Source organism: Odocoileus virginianus, unplaced genomic scaffold (assembly GCF_023699985.2).
Source record: "Odocoileus virginianus isolate 20LAN1187 ecotype Illinois unplaced genomic scaffold, Ovbor_1.2 Unplaced_Contig_14, whole genome shotgun sequence".
In the NCBI taxonomy this organism is placed as follows: domain Eukaryota; kingdom Metazoa; phylum Chordata; class Mammalia; order Artiodactyla; family Cervidae; genus Odocoileus; species Odocoileus virginianus.
The window spans coordinates 358,802-376,589 of record NW_027224331.1 but is presented as its reverse complement, the minus strand read 5'-3'; the positions used below and the strand labels follow the sequence as shown (position 1 = coordinate 376,589).

Sequence of the window (17,788 nt, the reverse complement as noted above, 5' to 3'; positions counted from 1 at the left end):
TAAATTTACTGTGTTTAGACACTACTACTCATAGAGGGAGAAGGAGGAATTTCTATTTACAGTTTGGAAAAGAAATATGTATATGAAGATTCCTTGATTTCAAGCCAGGTATAGACCTCATAATGCAAATCACAGTATTTCACGGTGGGTTTTAGTTACTTTGGCAGTACAAAGAATTGTAAATAAATTTAGAGTATTTACCCTATAGCATCTGATTTTTTGTCTTATATTGTCTTCTAACTAGCTTTTAATCACTGTTTGAATTTTCTATTTTTTCACCCTTAAAAATGAATTGTGTAGGATCCCTTATTTCAGGAGACAGTGTCTCATAGGTGGAAAAGCCTATCACACAAATAATAAAGACAAATAATAGTATTATTTACATATCTTTGTCATTTAAATGGACACATTTGTTTGTAATTCTGGGCTTGCCCTGGTCTCCTCTTTCCTGGTACAACATTAGGACCTTCTAGAGGAAGAATATGAGGAATTTTTTCCTTTTAAGCATAGTAAAATTACATTCAATCTGAGATCAACTGAGAGGTTAAAATAAATTGGAGAGCTTTGTCCTTTGATTTAAAATTCATTCTATTTCCCTTCTTGGCTGCTTTCCCAGAAGAGGCTCGCTGTTTCACACAGGCAGGCTTTCAGTTTGTTTAAGCTGTCCTTCCCGGGGAGAATTGAGTGAGGATTTGCTGTGTGGCTGTGTTGCCGGAGCAGAGTCCAGACGTCTCCCGCCACCCCCGCCCCCTGGCGGGCAGGGCTGCACCAGCAGGGCCTGTCACCTCCCCTCTGGCATCTGCTGATGCAGATGATGAGGCTGCCCTGGGGGTGTGTCAGAGGGTCCTGATCTACCACAGGACTGTCACGCCTGAGAGGGCTCTCATCTGAAGACCATGTATGTTTTGGTATTGCCAAATGTTTTGTGGTGTTAATCCTTTGAGCGCTCATTTGAAGGTGCATTCCTGTGACAGTGATGTCCTGAGAGGCACTTGGGGCTGTGCATGAGCCAGCCTTGTGCAGACCCCACAGGGCACAGACCTGGGACCCCCCTGACCGCCACATCCCATGCAGGCACCGTGGATCATGCATGTTAGGATCCCCAGCTAGCCTCTGCTCCAAAGATGCTGTGCTGTTCTCTAGTCTAGATAAGATGGGTGGGAGGGCAAATCCCAAAACTCACCTAGGAAGAAAAAGATTCTGGAAAGACAGTGTAACTTAAGGCCTGATGGGTGGATAAGGGGAAGAGAGAAGAAACTTTGGATTCCAGGATGTATCAACTGCAAAGGCTTGTGAGGGACAGCAGATGTGACAGGAAGAATGTTAGTGGCAGGTGTGCCTAGTAAGTCAGAGATGGGAAAGGAAGAAGAGAAGGAATTTCGGGGCTAGGGAGCAGCATGTGGTAACGGCAGGGTGGCCGGAGGATGGTGTGTCTGGCAGAGGGGCCCAGTGGTAGGAGCGGCAGGAGGTCCTCACCTTTGGACCGCTTATTCCTGTCTTCTCCATCTGGACATTGACGTCCAGACTGGAAAGAGGTACACAGATACTGTTAGGAGGACACTGAATGCTTTAAATGAGTGTGTCTCTGAGGCCAGACCATATAGAGACAGGGCACAGGGTTCCTGGGGACGCCTGGGGCACCAAGAGGCCAGCAAAGCAGGGCAAACAGCAGTTAGAGGTGGGCAGACTTGAGCTGTGCCTTGGCACAATTTTGAGTTAGTTATTAGATGAAGGAGTGCTAAAAACTGAGGCCCTCTGACAATAGGTGTGTGAGAAAGACCTTTTCAGGATGGAGCTGTGAGTGAGGAGGGCCCTGGGGAGGAACTGCAGCTGAGGATACCAGAGGAGGGGCCACCCTGGGAGGCAGCTAGGCAGCCGGCCGCCTGGAGTAAATGAGTTAGAACAGCCCTGCCTTCTGGTATCACAGTTTCTCGTGTGTGAGCATGCTCGGCTTGGACTCTGCATGGCCACTGGGGGTGTCTGTGGTTCAGTAAGAGTTTACAGGTCACCATGGAGGCCTCGGAAGAGGCTGACCAGAGTGGGGATCTGATAATTAATGTTGGCAGAGGCAGAGATGCTGCCGCTGAGGCCTGGCTTCTGTGACTCCTTGTTAAGGGGACGGAAGAATGGCTTGAGAGGGCGCCATTTAGAAAAACCCTGCAAGTCGGTGGAAGGAGGTCTCAAGCCAGCGTCCAGCATGTGTGAGAGCAGTCCTCAGGCCCGGGGTCAGCGGGAGACCGCCTGCACGGCCAGGCCTTCTTCTGAGTGCCTCAGGCCTCGCTCGGCGCTTCCCCACCGCCATCCTGGGCTGGGGTCAAGGTAGAGGGCTGGTCCGTGCCCCCCAGGAGCCCGTTCCTCACCCTCGGAGACGAGCTTGGCCTTGAAGGGTGGGGAGGACTTCAGTGGCTGCGTGTGTCCACAAAAGGGGGCTGGGGGGCTGCTCGAGGGCTGGGAGTGGGGGAAGCCTGGCGGAACCGTCAGGAAGCCTCGCCTTGTGTGGACCCAGAGGTGTCAACGCTCGGGGTCACACCATTCCTACTTTAGCTTTGGAGGTCTGTCTTCTAGAAATGAATCCCCTCATCGAGCTCTTTAGAAACCCATGTAACCAGCAAGTGGTTCCCACAGCCCTTCTCAGGGTGAGGGTCCTTTTCTCCCCTCCTGCTGTTTCAGTGCCTGTTCTGTTTTCCTGTTGTCTCGGTGATGAAGCTGGCGTCTTCTGCTTTCTCATGAAAAGTTTCATATCTGTGGGGTATTTTCCATCCACTGCTTCTGCTTAGCCAGGTCCATTTCACTAAATTTTCATGTAATTTTTTGAAACTCTTATTCTAAAGCTCTTTCTAAGACTTTAAAATGTGATAATGCAAGGTGATTTATAAGTGTGGTTTTTTATGTCAGTATGTTCAGACACAGTGTCTGTAGTTTTGACTCTCTCCAGCCTCTGCCTTAGCTGCCCAGTCCCAGGTTACCTCCACATCTGCTTCTTGCCTTTCTGCCTGGGGTGGCTCCGGGCGTGTGTTCCCTCTGAGAACACGGCTTTCACTGCCCTGTCCTGCTCCAGCCCTGGCAGCTCTGTGCAGTGCAGAAATCACTAGTCCTGTAACCCACATTCTTAGAGGGTGCAGCTGTGTGCGCTTACTTGCCTTGCGACCCCATGGACTGTAGCCACCAGGCTTCTCTGTCCATGGGGATTCTCCAGGCAAGAATCCTGGAGTGGGTTACCATTCTCTTCTCCAGGGGATCTTTCCAGCTCAGGGATCAAACCCACATCTCCTGTGTCTCCTGCATTGCAGGTGGATTCTTTACCCAGTGACTCATCGGGAAAAACCCCGATGCTGGGAAAGATTGAAGGCAAAAGGAAAAGGGGGTGGCAGAGGATAAGATGGTTAGATAGCATCACCGACTCAATGGACATGAATCTGAGCAAATTCTGGAAGATAGTGAAGGACAGGGAAGCCTGGCATGCTGCAATCCATGGGGTTGCAAAGAGTCAGACATGACTTAGCAACTGAACAACAATAGCAAGAGTGTGGATCCAGTTTTGTGAGTCACTCCTGCATGAGACAAAGAATGTATGTGTTCACAGGTAGCAATGAAGGAAGGAAACCTTCATTTCACCTCTGTGTGTTTACAGCATGATGTCTAGGCCATGATGTGAGCTGTATGTCATATTCAAATACGTTTGAAAGTCCCTGCAGTACTCTAATATACTGCTAAGCTTTTATGAAAGAAAGGTCATTTATCATCTGTCTCCAGTAAAATGGTGTGGGCCTTGGGGAATTAGCTGTCACCAGGCCAGTCAGGGCCCCAGGAGTGCTGTAAAGGCTGTCGGGTCAGAGGGCAGGGATCACTGAGGAGAGCGTGAGTGGGTCATCCCATCTTTGGAGGCTAAAGAACGGTGGGTTTTTGTGACAGCTTCCCTTCCACTGCTCTGTGGTCCCTCGGATCTCAGCTCAGATGCTCCTTCCCCAGGGGGCCTCCCCTGGCCGCTCTTCACATCTAGATCAGGCTCCTCTGTTAGATGCCTGCATAGAACTACAGTCCTCACTATCTGAGTACTTAGCTCAGGTTTCAATGCTGCAGTTGCTAGCATGGTCATTATCTTCTTGTCTGGACCCACCACCCCGCCACCAGTCTCCCAGAGCATGACTTTCACAGGCAGGCATCAGCTCTGTTTTTGTTGATGGACCTGCAGGAGCCAATGAGATGCCTAGCACATAGTCAACATTTGGTACACAGCGATGGCGTGAGGCCAGGACAGGGACACCCCAGTCCCAGAGCTGATCCACATGAGTCACCCATAAAGCCCTCTGCTGCCTTATTGCAGAAAGGGTTCAGGGGTCTCATGACACAAGGGGATTCAAGGACCAGGAACTCAGCAGGAGCCTTGATCCCAACCCCTATACACAGGACAGCCCCCCTACCCCCCACCAACCAGGCCACTTCCTGCTGAGCCTAGTTCTCCAGGCAAGAAGCAGAACTAGAGACAGCATCTCATGGGTGATGGTCCTTTCTCTGGCTAGAGATGGGGCACTATACTTCCAAGTTCCTTGTTGCAGTGAAGAGTTTTCAGGCCATTAAGCAAGTTAGTTTAATGGGAACCAGCCTATTTGAATTCTAGGTCAGTGCTGCTGGGGTAGATTTTGGCAGGGCTTCTGTTCGTGTAGCCGGGGAGGGGTGAGCTCACATGGTGAGGAGGAGGAGCTGGAGTGCTGGAGCCCCGGGTGAAGGCAGAAGTGGGGAGAGTGGAGGATCCATAAGTACTTCTAGGGCTGTCAGCATGGAAAACATGCGCTAAAAACATTTTATCTTAGGCTGAAGAGAATGCGGGCAGGTGGGCTGGCTCCCATAACCCGATGTTTATCAGAGACTGAGAATTGTTCACGGTCTGGGATCTCATGGGTTTTGAAATTGCTTTCCCATTTGAGAGACTTCTGTGACCCCCCAGCATCATTTCCATGGCAACCAGCTGAGATGAGATGGGGCTTTTGACCTTGCAGGACAATTGTAACAGGAAGCGGATGGGCTTTTATATAGAAAATTGACTCTATGACCTGGAACAAATCACATATAACTGCATCTCAGTTTCCTCATCTCTGCAATAGAGAAAGGAACATGGCATTCTTTTGATGGTTGTTTGGAGGACACCTGATGTCACATGATGGGTTACCTTACTTTCATTTATTTGTTCAGAAACTTTGTCACCGTGTCTGAGGTGCTTTTGGTGTTACCGTAAGCCCTGGGAAGGTGGGACAAGCATAGTATTTCTTTTTGTATGAAGTGTAAGTGGTGCCATTCTCCTGGATATTTGGGCATAGAATTCTGTTCACTGGACAGATGCTTGAAATCTGGGTTTTGACTTTCACATTGCACACTGTAACGGTTGAGTTACTGCTGCTTGTCCGGGCCATTCTCGGGTAGCCCGCTGGTTCAGACTGCCACCAGCTGCAGCCCTGGTGCTGCTCCTTGAAGTCACGCTGATGTGCGGCCCACGTGCTGAGCTCTCTGGTCCCTCATGCCCGCATCCCACACTCTCGCTCTGCTCCTTGCAGGGAAAGTGCGATGGCGGGACTTTAACCAGGAGGCTTACGTTGGCGGGACAATGGTCCGCTCCGGGCAGGACCCCTATGCACGCAACAAGTTCAACCAAGTGGAGAGCGATAAGCTGCGGATGGACAGAGCAGTTCCCGACACTAGGCATGACCAGTAAGTGTCAGCCCCCGGCTGGGCGCCACCGTGACCGCTTCCTGTCTGACAGTGAGTAACTTCCGTTGGGATGCTTGTTTCTCCTGTTAACTCTGCAAATCAGTGTGTGCCGTGTCTTCACAGGGTCGGAAAACTAGGAAAAGTTTGAGGCATGTTGCAATGACACTTCACCTGCAAGAAGTGGAAGCGCTGCTTGAGGTCAAGTTCCGTCCTCCTGACCCCCCTGGCGTGTCCCAGCTGCTGGTCAGAGCGTGACAGCCACCAGGAGAAATGTGTTCCTGCCCTTGTGTGCACTGGGCACTCATTTTAAAAATCCATTCACAAAGCAATTTTGTTGTTCACAACCTTCCTGGAAAAAAAGAGTCTTGCTTACTGGGAAGCTTAAAGCTGGGAATGTTCTAGAGACCAGTAAAGAGAACAAAACAGCACCTCAGGGTTGAAGTTAAATTGAGAATAAGCTTGGAGGTAGGGTCCCGGGGCTGTCTCCCCACTCCAAGTGCTCCGGGCACAGGCTGTGATCTGCATCCGTCCCTTGATTCTCGGGAACCAAGGGGTTCTCAGGCACAGCATGGGAGGCCTCCAGACCCCCAATGTGCGTTTGTCACCACTGACCGTGGAGGTGATAACGTGACCCTCACTGCTGCTCTGTGCCTTTGAGCCTTGCTGGCAACCACCTCTCATTGGAAGGCTGTTCACATTGGGGGCCTTAGAGGGTTAATCTGGTTTTATGATAAAATAATGAGCTGCTTTTGGAGGGTAGCTGTTTCCCTGGATGCTGCTAGTCCTTCCTGCTCACCAGGCTTCTTTTAGAGTTGTCCATCCGTTATGCAAAGGTACGTGGCTGCCACATCTACTGTGATGCAGACGCCGAGCTTGGATCCTGGGGTTCCCACAGAGCAACCTCTCCTGCTCTGCCCGATAGAGAAGACAGGAGATGGGGTGCAGGCGGAGGTGCATGGCAGCGTGCCCTTGGACAGTCTGCCCCAGACCAGTGCGTTTAGGACACTCAGGCAATGAACATCTAGGAGAGTCTTGAACTGTAGGCATCCAGGCAGGAGGCCAGTGACCAGGCCTGACAGGAAGCTCTGGGCCTGCAGAGTGCCAGCTGGGGTTCCATGCCTCTGGCTGCCAGTTCTGGGGACTGAAGGGCCAGTGAGCTGGAGAGACAAGCCATCAGGCTCCACATGAACACATGTTCATGCTTTTCCTCTTCTTTGCTGATTTCAGGGGAGTTTTGTAACTGTGTGCGCACCAGTCAGTCACACAGACACATTCTCCCTGCTCTTACAAGCTGGTCTTTTTGGGGGGTGGGGTTGTAGTCAACTCTGTGTACCCAGAGCAGCTCACAAGTGTATACAATTACAGTTCTTTCAGACTCAGGACGTTGTGTGTGTGTCTGTGTGTGTGTGAGAGAGAGAGATAATATATGAAACATATCATCAGTATATAAACATATATATTGTACATGACACTAAGAATCTCATCATTTTTCTAAATTCAGCCTAAAAGATTGTCTTTGCTTAGTATTTCTTATAACCTACTAATTTATGTTTCAGGCAGCTTTACTAAGCCCTTGTGATGGGCTGCTGGTTGGAGTCAGCATGGGTAACTGGTAAGCACCCTGTCTAGAATAGAAGTTCCTGAGCTAGGATTGAAGGACCCGTGGTCTCTGGGTGCAAGGCCCCGAAGCTGGGGCATGGCCATAGGGGGTGCTGCCTGCATGTCTGGGGAGGGTCGCAGGGGCCTGCGTCCCCACCACTCTCACCCCTTGGCTCTCTGAGCCCTGTGGACCCGTCCTGTGCCAGTCAGTCACATAGTCATGGCTCAGGACATGAAGGTTGTCCTCACTGTACAGAGAGCAATGTTTATAATGCGCCCTGTGCTGGGAGCGGTGGCTGAGGCCAGGAGGAGTTAGCATGGTTTTTACTTAGGACACAGTCTGGGATTTGGCCTAAACTCAGGAGAGAGATTCAAGTTCTAGCAGAATCTAGCTCAAAAATTGTTCCTGATGACTGGAATCCACCACTTAGCATGACATTTCAGTGAGGTGGTGTGAGTTTTCTTTTACTTTTTGGTTTAAGAGCTGTTTTCCTGTGTGACCTTTCCTCGCAGCTTAGAAAAAATGGTGTTCTTTCTGATGCTCAGCAGTGTGCAGACTGGAGTTCTGTCTCCACCTCAGGTCCCTTAAATATTCCCAAAACTATACATATTTTTTCAGTTTTTGAAATATGAGTGTGTCCAAACAGATGTTTGAATATTCATCCTGCAGTGGGCTGTGTTTTAGGTGGCTTTAATTTTAGCTCCAGCTACTGTGTCGTGTTCATCTGCATGTGCAAAAGGAGCAGCTGGGATGCCTGCCACATTTGTTGGATTTGGGCTAAATTAAAATCTCCCCAAAGTCAATTTGATGCCTGGAATTGAGCCAACGTCCTGTCTGCAAAGACTCAGCTTTAGAACAGCCAGTATTATTGAATGTCAGGCTAAGGAGATTAAGTTACTGATTTGAATCCCACTCCTAACCCATATCTAATAGAGGACTGTTAAAGCATTTGACATTCCTGTATAAATACCATATTTTCGGCTCTGCAGCATCTCCCTTTGTGTAGACCGATTGAAATGGTTGCCCTATGGAATTCAGTCTTTACTTATGATAAATCTGAAAGCAGTGCAGGCAGAGGTTAAGAACAAGGGTTTGGGAGTCATAGAGACCTTGTTCGAAATCCCATTTCTCCAATTCCGAATCCTGTGGCCTGTGTCATTTATGAAATACTGTGACATTATGACATTATGATCTGGTTACTGTGAGGATTAAAGGAAATGTTCCCAAAGGCTGGCTCCTCCTCCCCTGAGATTTTGTTCTAGACCCGCCTCCTTTGACCTCCTGCCCTGGGAGTGAGGTCTCAACCTCTCCCTGCAGCATCCGCACCCACTTCTCTGGCTGATTCTTCTCCATGATCTTTATCACCACCTACATACCTTGTGTCTCACCTATTTGTATGTTGATCTGAATGTACTCATTAAGGTAGTGGGCTATTCAGTTCGATTCAGTTCAGTTGCTCAGTCATGTCCGACTCTTTGCTACCCCATGGACTGTAGCACAACAGGCCTCCCTGTCCATCACCAGCTCCCGGAGCTTGCTCAAACTCATGACAAACTCAAACACATGGCATTGAGTCAGTGATGCCATCCAACCATCTCATCTCTCTGTTGTCCCCTTCTCCTCCTGCCTTCAATCTTTCCCAGCATCAGGGTCTTTTCCAATGAGTCAGTTCTTCATATCAGGTGGCCAAAGTATTGGAGCTTCAGCTTCAGCATCAGTCCTTCCAGTGAATATTCAGGACTGATTTCCTTTAGAATTGACTGGTTGGATCTCCTTGCAGTCCAAGGGACTCTCAAGAGTCTTCTCCAACACCACAGTTCAAAAGCATCAGTTCTTTGGCACTCAGCTTTCTTTATAGTCCAACTCTCACATCCATACGTGACTACTGGAAAACCATAGCCTTGACTAGATGGACCTTTGTTGGCAAAGTAATGTCTCTGCTTTTTAATATGCTGTCTAGGTTGGTCATAGCTTTTCTTCCAAGGAGCAAGCGTCTTAATTTCATGGCTGCAGTCACCATCTGCAGTGATTTTGGAGCCCAAGAAAATAAAGTCTGCCACTGTTTCCACTGTTTCCCCATCTATTTGCCATGAAGTGATGGGGCCGGATGCCATGATCTTTGTTTTCTGAATGTTGAGCTCTAAGCCAACTTTTTTATTCTCCTCTTTCACTTTCATCAAGAGGCTCTTTAGTTCTTCTTCACTTTCTGCCATAAGAGTAGTGTCATCTGCGTATCTGAGGTTATTGATATTTCTCCCAGCAATCTTGATTCCAGCTTGTGCTTCTTCCAGCCCAGCGTTTCTCATGAGGTACTCTGCATATAAATTAAATAAGCAGGGTGACAATACACAACTTTGACGTACTCCTTTTCCTATTTGGAACCAGTCTGTTGTTTCATGTCCAGTTCTAACTGTTACTTCTTGATCTGCATACAGGTTTCTCAAGAGGCAGATCAGGTAGTATGGTATTCCTATCTCTTTAAGAAGAAGGAGCTGTTTTTCTGGAACTTTCTTGCTTTTTTATGATCCAACAGATGTTGGCAATTTGATCTCTGGTTCCTCTGCCTTTCTAAATCCAGCTTGAACATCTGGAAGTTCACAGAGTTCACATACTGTTGAAGCCTGGCTTGGAGAACTTTGAGCATTACTTTGCTAGCGTGTGAGATGAGTGCAATTGTGTGGTAGTTTGAGCATTCTTTGGCATTGACCTTCTTTGGGATTGGAATGAAAACTGACCTTTTCCAGTCCTGTGGCCACTGCTGAGTTTTCCAAATTTGCTGGCATATGAGTGCAGCACTTTAACAGCATTATCTTTTAGGATTTGAAATAGCTCAACTGGAATTCCATCACCTCCACTAGATTTGTTCATAGTAGTGCTTCCTAAGGCCCACTTGACTGTGTCTGGGGTCATTATTCACACATCATGGCACTTGTTAAACTTAGTATTTGTTGAGTGAGTGAATTGCCGGGCTCAGTGGCAGGCATATGGTGAGTACCCAGTAAATTTAATATGAAGAGTCATAAAAGAACAAAGGTAGATGAAAGGGAGATTTTTAAGCAGTAAGGAAGAGCTGCTGAACTGCTGATGACTCTTGTGTGGTAGGTTCTCACAGAACTGGAAAGTGATGCACTTATAACCTACCCCTTATTCACTGTGTTCTGGGGTGGAGCCAAGAAATCAAGTTCAGAACCTTGCAAACAAACAAAAAACCTATACTTTGGGGTTATGTTTTATTTACCGTTTTAAGTATTGGCACAAATATTGTACCAAGAAAAAAATATTTATATGAAGGAGGAAGTGTAGAAAGGCCTGCTCTGAGTGAAATACTGGATATGACATACTGGAAGTCTTAGACTCACTTAGAAATTAGAAAGGTGGTAGCCCATCCCAGTGTTGAAAGTACAGTTTCTTAGTTAAAAAAAAAAAAAAAGATTTTCTACCTCAATTAATGTTATTTAAAATCTCAAATAAATTATGAAGACTTAGCAAATTAAACCAATGGGAATTTTTTAGATGCCTTTTCAGATGACTTGTTTCTTCTCCCCTCACCTCTGGAAGCTGTTTTTCCTCTCTTGACCAAAGATCGTGGGAAGCAGCATTGAAGGTGGTGAGAGGCAGTCAGATCTGGGCATATTCTGAAGACAAAGTCAACAGGATGGGCTGATGGATGGACAGGCAAGGTGGCTCAGGCTGAAGCCCCTCATGAGATGGAGGAACTGTGAGTGGTACGGGTCTAGGGGACACGTCAGAGGGTAAAACTCAGACAGGTGAGGTCCAAGATGCACTGAGCATCTAAGGTAGGCAGGCTTGTTCTGTAGGTGTTTGGAAATGTGTAGGAGAAAGGTCTTAGTGGGAATGTTGAGTGCACAGATGATATTTTAAACCATGAGCTGGGGTGTCATTCCCCCAGACAGTGAACATGCACGAGGAGGACAGAGGCCCAGGACCCTCTCTGGATGATCTAACACTGAGAGCAGATTTAAAACCCAGGCTGGCCAGAGTCCAGTCCAAGCACTGTAGGGGTTCAAACCTCACGCAATGCCAGGACCCCAGCGGAGATGCTCTCCTAGCTTCTTTAGAAAGAGCTGTTGTGAGGAGAGGGTTGTCCCTGCGAAAGCCTTTCCAGAATCTGGCTCAGAGAGGCTTTGTGTTGTGTTCTCTTTTCTGGTGTTTGTCCAGAGCTGCACGCGATGGGGAAGGGAGGTGTAGAAGTGGACTGGAGCCTGGGACGTGTATGGAGCATCATTCTGTCTGCTGGGGAGAGCTCTAGATGGTTTACTTTAAAATTGTTTATATAAGTGAAATCAAATAAACCCTTTGGGGAGAAACATTATCTTGTTTTCTTCTCTCCCACATCAGCCAGTACTGTGCCTTTTATTTATTTATGTAGTAAGTCTCTTAAAAGGGAGAACCACTTAGTCAAGGAACAGATTCCTTCAGGTTTCAAAAGTTTAAATCATTAGAGACTTCCTTCTGTGTTGACACCTTTCCCTTTTATCATTAAATTAAAAAGGAAGGGTTTTAAGGCATTTTTGTATCTAAAACTGAAGTATTACTCCAGAGACCAAAGCAGCCCAACCATGACCCCATGAGGGTCCTTCTCTGGGAGAGAATTTCATCCACGTCACACACCTAATGGGTTTTCTGGCAGCCTTTCTATGAAGGACAAAGTGTGTTGACTCAGTTTATAAATTACAGTTGTAAGCTTTTATTTTGTTTAAGAATCACTAAAGGACTTTGTTTTTCTGTTTTTAAAGAACTCTGTTTTAACCACTTTTAAAATGTCTGGCTTTAATGCAGCCCAAACAGAGATCAGAGCTCCTGAGAGGCTATTTCTTTTTTTTTTTTTTAGAAAATTTCAACCAGTGGGCTAGCACTACAGTAATGGACTGTGCTCATTGCTCTGGTGGCATGTCAGGGTTGAGGTCAGTTGTCTTAGGAGAGCGGCTTATCAGGATTAAGGGCTGTGGGAGGGATACCCTCCAGACTTCTCATTGTTAACTTGGAAACAGTAAACGTTGCTGAAGCCAAGGCAGGGTTCTCAAGGTAAACTCAGCAGCTTGGCGTGAAGCTCTGAAGGCAATTATTGTGAGATTCAGTCTTATTTTTAGGTGGCAAGAGATCTGGAGAAACAAGAGGAAGCCTAGCTCCGAAGGGCATTTCTGCTCCTTGTCAGTAGGTGTGGGAGGGTCTCTCATTTCCCAGGCCCAAGGCTTTGTTTCATATTACATTTTTCTTATGCAAGTGGCATTTTATAAACATACACAACCAAGCCTCTGGCATGGCTGCTGCCCCACCTGCTCTCCATTCAAAGGGTCAGCCAGGGGTCCGGTGGACCCCCTCTGACCCTGTGGGTCCCTGTGGGTAGGGCTGGCTTCTCAGAGCTGGGCCCACTGCATGCTCTGGGTTTCAGCAGCCTCACTGGCATCTGTGACTGGCGGGGCTGGGTGTGGTGTGACAGTGAGACTTAAAAGCCTGTTCGACAATAACCACAACACATTGTTGGACACTGTGTGGGTGTTCTGGCCTGTGCCCAGCCTGCTTCGTCTTACTTAGTCTGAGTCAGCAGATGTCACCTTCTCCAAGTGACATCATATGCAAGTCCCTGAGACCCCTGTCCAGGCACCCCCCTGTCTAGAGCCCTTCCCCCACAAGTCCTGGGTGTTACAATCATTGTGTTGCATGGTTTATCCCAGCTCATGCAGCAGGTGGGAGAGCTGGCCACTGCTGTGGGGCAGGATCAGCTGCCTGACGTCACACATGGAGGGCAAGGGGCAGGCAGTGAGGGGAAGGCACAGAGCTCTGGGTGCCGAGGTTCCTGCGTACAGTCCCATGTTCTAGACTCGGTGCCTCCCCATCTGCCCGGCACAGCTGTCTTTTCTGCTGCCAGTTTTCAGGTGTGAGTCTTTAGCATGAGGGCTGAATGCGCCCAAAAAGCAGGAAGAGCTGGGTGTTGGTAACTTGAGACATCGTGTTCCCAGCTGGACACACACTGACAGAATCCTGAGAAATCGAGAAAAAGAAAGGTTTTTGTCCCCTTTCTGCAGCCTCGGGTTCTCAGGGCAGTGTAATTGCAGAACGCGCTGTTTCCGTTCCCCTGAAACGTTCTTGCACACTGCGGCGCTGAGGCTGCTGCCGCGTGCTGTCAGCGTGACCACCCCTCCCCCTCCCCCCCCCACCGCCCCAGCGCGGGAGGCGGGCAGGCGCAGAAGCCGAGCAGCCGGGCAGTGGGGGGAGGCCAGCTGCAAGGCGCTTTGCTTTAACCCCCACCCCCAATTCCCCGTGTGGCCTGACTTGCACCTTGAGTGCCGGATTCAGACCAAAGCCATGCCATTGCTCATCACCTGTCCGTTTACTTTCTGTTCGTTTGATTTTATTTTTAGTGTTTTCATAAAACCAACTCCAAGTTTTTAGCACCAGGACCACTCTCTTTTGTCCTTTATATATTCTTCCTTTTGGACCATTTCAGGCCTTATCTGTATCTCAATAAAGAATACTCTGGGCCTGAGGAAACATTTCTCAACATAATAAAAGCCATTTATGACAAACATGCCACAACCAATATAATATTCACCTATGAAAAGTTGAGAAAGCCTTCTTACTGAAATCTGAAACAAGACAAGGATGCCCACTCTCACCACTTCTATTCAACATAGTACTGGAAGTCCTAGCCACAGCAATCAGACAAGAAAAAGAAATAAAAGGTATCCAAATTGGAAGGGAAGAGGTAAAATTGTCATTATATGCAGATGACATGATACTATATATAGAAAATCCTAAAGACTCCACACAAAAACTACTGGAACTGACAAATACAACAAAGTAGCAGGATACAAGATTAACATATAGAAGTCAGTTGCATTTCCTTACACTAACAGTGTTCTATGAGAAAGGAAATGTTAAAAAAAGAAAGAAAGAAAGAAATCCCCTTTAAAATCACATCCAGAAAACTAAAATACCTAGGAATAAACCTGACCTAAAAGACATGTGCTGAGAACTGAAAAACATTATTAAAGGAAATGGAAGATGATTCAAAGAAATGGGAAGGTATCCCATGCTCTTTGATTGAAAGAATTAATATTGTTATTAATAAAATGACTTTCCTACATAAAGCAATCTACAGATTTAATGTGATCCAAACCAAATTACCTATGACATTTTTCATAAAACAAGAACAAATAGTTCTAAAATGTGTATGGAACCAAGGAAGACCCAGAATTGCCAAAGCAAGCCTAGAGAAAACAAAGCAGGGGGCGCAGCTGTCCCAGACTCCAGGCGGAGCTGTGAGGCCGCAGTGACTGATCACGGCCACAGTGATCACTGCCTGATCACGGCCACAGTGTGGTACTGGCATAAAACAAACTCGGATCAAGGGAGCAGAATAGAGAGCCCAGAAGTAAACCCATATGCCTGGAGTCCATTAATCTTTGGCAAGAGGAGGTAAGAATATACAATGGGAAAATACACTCTCTTCAGCAAGTGGTATTGGGAAAGCTGGACAGCCACATGTAAATCAATGAAGTTTTAACACACCCTCAACACCATATACAAGAAGAAACACAAAATGTCTTAAGACATGACACCATAACACTCCTAGAAGAAGACATAGGCAAAACATTCTCTGACATAAATTGTACCAATGTTTTCTTAGGTCAGTCTCCCAAGGCAATAGAAATAAAAGCAAAAATAAACAAATGGGACCTAATCAAACTTAGAAGCTTCTGTACAGTAACGGAAACCATAGACAAAAAGACAACCAAAGCATAGGAGAGAAGTATTTGCAAATAATGTGACTGACAAGGGCTTAATTTCCAAAATATGCAAACAGCTCATAGACCTCAACAACAAAAACAAAGGACCCAATCAAAAAATGGGCAGAAAGCCTGAATAGACCATTTCTTCAGAAAAGACATACAGATGGCCAACAGATACATGAAAATAAACTCAGTGTCACTAATTATTAGAGAAATGCAAATCAAAACTACAATGAAGTACCACCTCACACTGGTCAGAATGGCCATCATAAAAAGTCTACAAATAACAAATGCTGGAGAGGGTGTGGAGAAAAGGGACACTCCTACACTGTTGGTGGGAATGTAAGTTCATGTGGCCCCTATGGAAAATAGTATAGAATTTTCTCAAAAAAGACCAAAATACAGTTGCCATATGATCCGGCAGTCCCACTCATGGGCATATATCTGGACAAAACTATAACTTAAAAAAAAAAAAAGCAACACTATCATCTCACCATCTGGGTTCTATTCTCCCCACCCATTTCGTGGTTCTTCTCTCCCTTCATGGTTGCTTTGGACCAAGTGTCTCCCGCACCATTAACTTGGCAATTAGAATCTAATGTAATGAATGCTCTTGTTTCCTTCTGGACAAGGCACAGACCCCTTCCCCTCCTGTCCCTTTTATGCATTATTGTCATTTGGTTTAATTTCTTGTTTACGTACAAACCCTACTGGATATCTTATATTGGTTTTTGCAGTAAATATCCTTTAGATTTATCTGCATATTGATATTTCCATTTTCCCTCATTTCTTATCTTTTCCTTTTCCCAGCTGGTACTGTTTCCTCAGTTCTCATAGCTTCTGAGTATTTCTTTCTGTGCCAATTTGCTGGCAATGAAATCTGTCCTTTCATTTTATCTGAAAAAAATCTTTATTTCATTTTCATTTTTGAAGAGTGTTTTCACTGAATAGAGATGCCCAGGTTGACAGTTACTTTCTGAACTTTTACATCACCATTTACTTGTCTTCTGGCCTCCATTCTTTGGGGTGGAGTATCAACTTAGTCTTATTGTTGCTTTTTGAAGGCATCTTGACTGTGTTCTCTAGCTGCCTTAAGGGTATTTATCTTTGGCTTCAGCGGTCTCATTAGACTGGCCTGACACTGTCATCGGGTTGAACATGGCTGGGGTTTCTGCTCGGCCCTGAATCTTACAGCTTTGTATTTTGTTGGTTATTCTTGTGCCACATCTTCTCTCCCCACTCCCCACTCTGGGCCCTAATTACATCTTTGTTAGATATCTCCACATGTCCTGTGTCCCTCTTATGCTATTTTCCACATTTTTTATTCTTTTTCATTCCTTGAGCTTCAGTCTGGACATAATTCTATTGGCCTGCCTTCCAGCTCCCTAATTCTTTTCCCTGCTTTGGAAATCTATTCTGCTTTCAAACCCACCTATTTAATTTTAACTTCAGTTATTATATTTTGCTGTGTATGAACAGATATGGAGATATTTACAGTCTGTAGCTGATGATTTCTTCCTCTGAAGAGGATCTAGTTTTGCTGTCTGGCAGGCACTTAGAATAGGGCAGATTGCCTCGAGTCTGGAATTGAGCTGAAACAGAGCTGGGGGGGTTCGGTCATTTGTGAGAGAGCTGGTGAGCATCCAGACCTCTGTGCTCCTGGGCAGCAGCCCACTGGGCTTCTCCCTGGGAGTCCGGGCTGTGTATCAGGGGCCCTGTGCCTTGCTGACGTGACTCCCAGCCCCGTGCCATCTGCAGGACCATCGCTCCTCCTGGCTCGTTCAGCCTCTTGGCTCCACGCTGCCTGGGGGAGGAGGATCAGACAGTGTTGGACTTACTCCCAGGACTCCTCTTCCTTCTGAGAACCTGGCCCTACAGCACCTGGCTAGATTGAGAACCCCATTTTCGATCTCCAGTGCCTTCAAATCAATGTTTTTGATGTGTTTCATCCAGAATTTTTAGTTGCTTTCAGTGAGTAGATTGATCTACAACAAGCAACTTTTTACTATCACTGAGAGCAAGAAAAAGCTGTGTTCTATTTGGAACTAAATTCAGTGGGAAGTTCACAGTTCATAAATTTTGTTTTAAGCAGCAATGTCTGTCCCAAAAGAGAGTACATAAAAATAGAGTGGACTTGAAGTTGGGAGGTGTATAGCTTCTGTTAATGGCTGTACCACTTACTCTCAGACTAAGGTTGGAATAATCTCTTTAAACCCTGGATTTCTTAGCTACAAAACCATAACGCCTGCCCTGCCCATCGTATACATTTTTCTTAGGCCCAGATGTCTATGAAAGGACTCCGTAAACTGCAAACAGCTGTACAAATACAGGATATGTTGTTGTTGTTGTTGTTTGTGCCTAGTGGCGTGTGAGTGTGTGAAGCTGGCTTCGAGCGCTCCTGATGTGAGTGTGGCCTGGGGGGCAGATGGTCAGCTTCCCACGTGGGACACTGCGGGGCACCTGGGTCTTCTCACTGCAGCGCGGCATTGGAGTGTGTCATTATTGACCAAAAGCAGTTGGAAAAACCGCTTTGAAACAGCAGTCCCACCTGTTTCAGAAGAAATCAGGGCAATTAAAATGGAGTCAGCAGAGTGTTGCTTTGTGGACAAGATGAAACGGTGGGTCTGAACAAACCATCTTGTTTCAGCCACACTTTTAAATGAGTTGCTTCACCATCACCATGGAACCATGCAACAATTGAAAAAAAATCCTTTTCAATAGAATTCTTTTG

The 17,788-nt window shown here is 46.6% G+C and overlaps 1 protein-coding gene across 1 annotated transcript in view; it reads left to right on the top strand.

Moving 5' to 3' along the window:
* The window catches only part of GALNT2 (polypeptide N-acetylgalactosaminyltransferase 2), a 175,112-nt gene that overhangs the window by 104,723 nt on the left and 52,601 nt on the right, over positions 1–17,788 (top strand). The window contains exon 3 of the mRNA XM_020900443.2: positions 5,550–5,703. Within this exon, the coding sequence (XP_020756102.1) occupies positions 5,550–5,703 (154 nt within the window). The remainder of the gene's footprint in view (positions 1–5,549; positions 5,704–17,788) is intronic.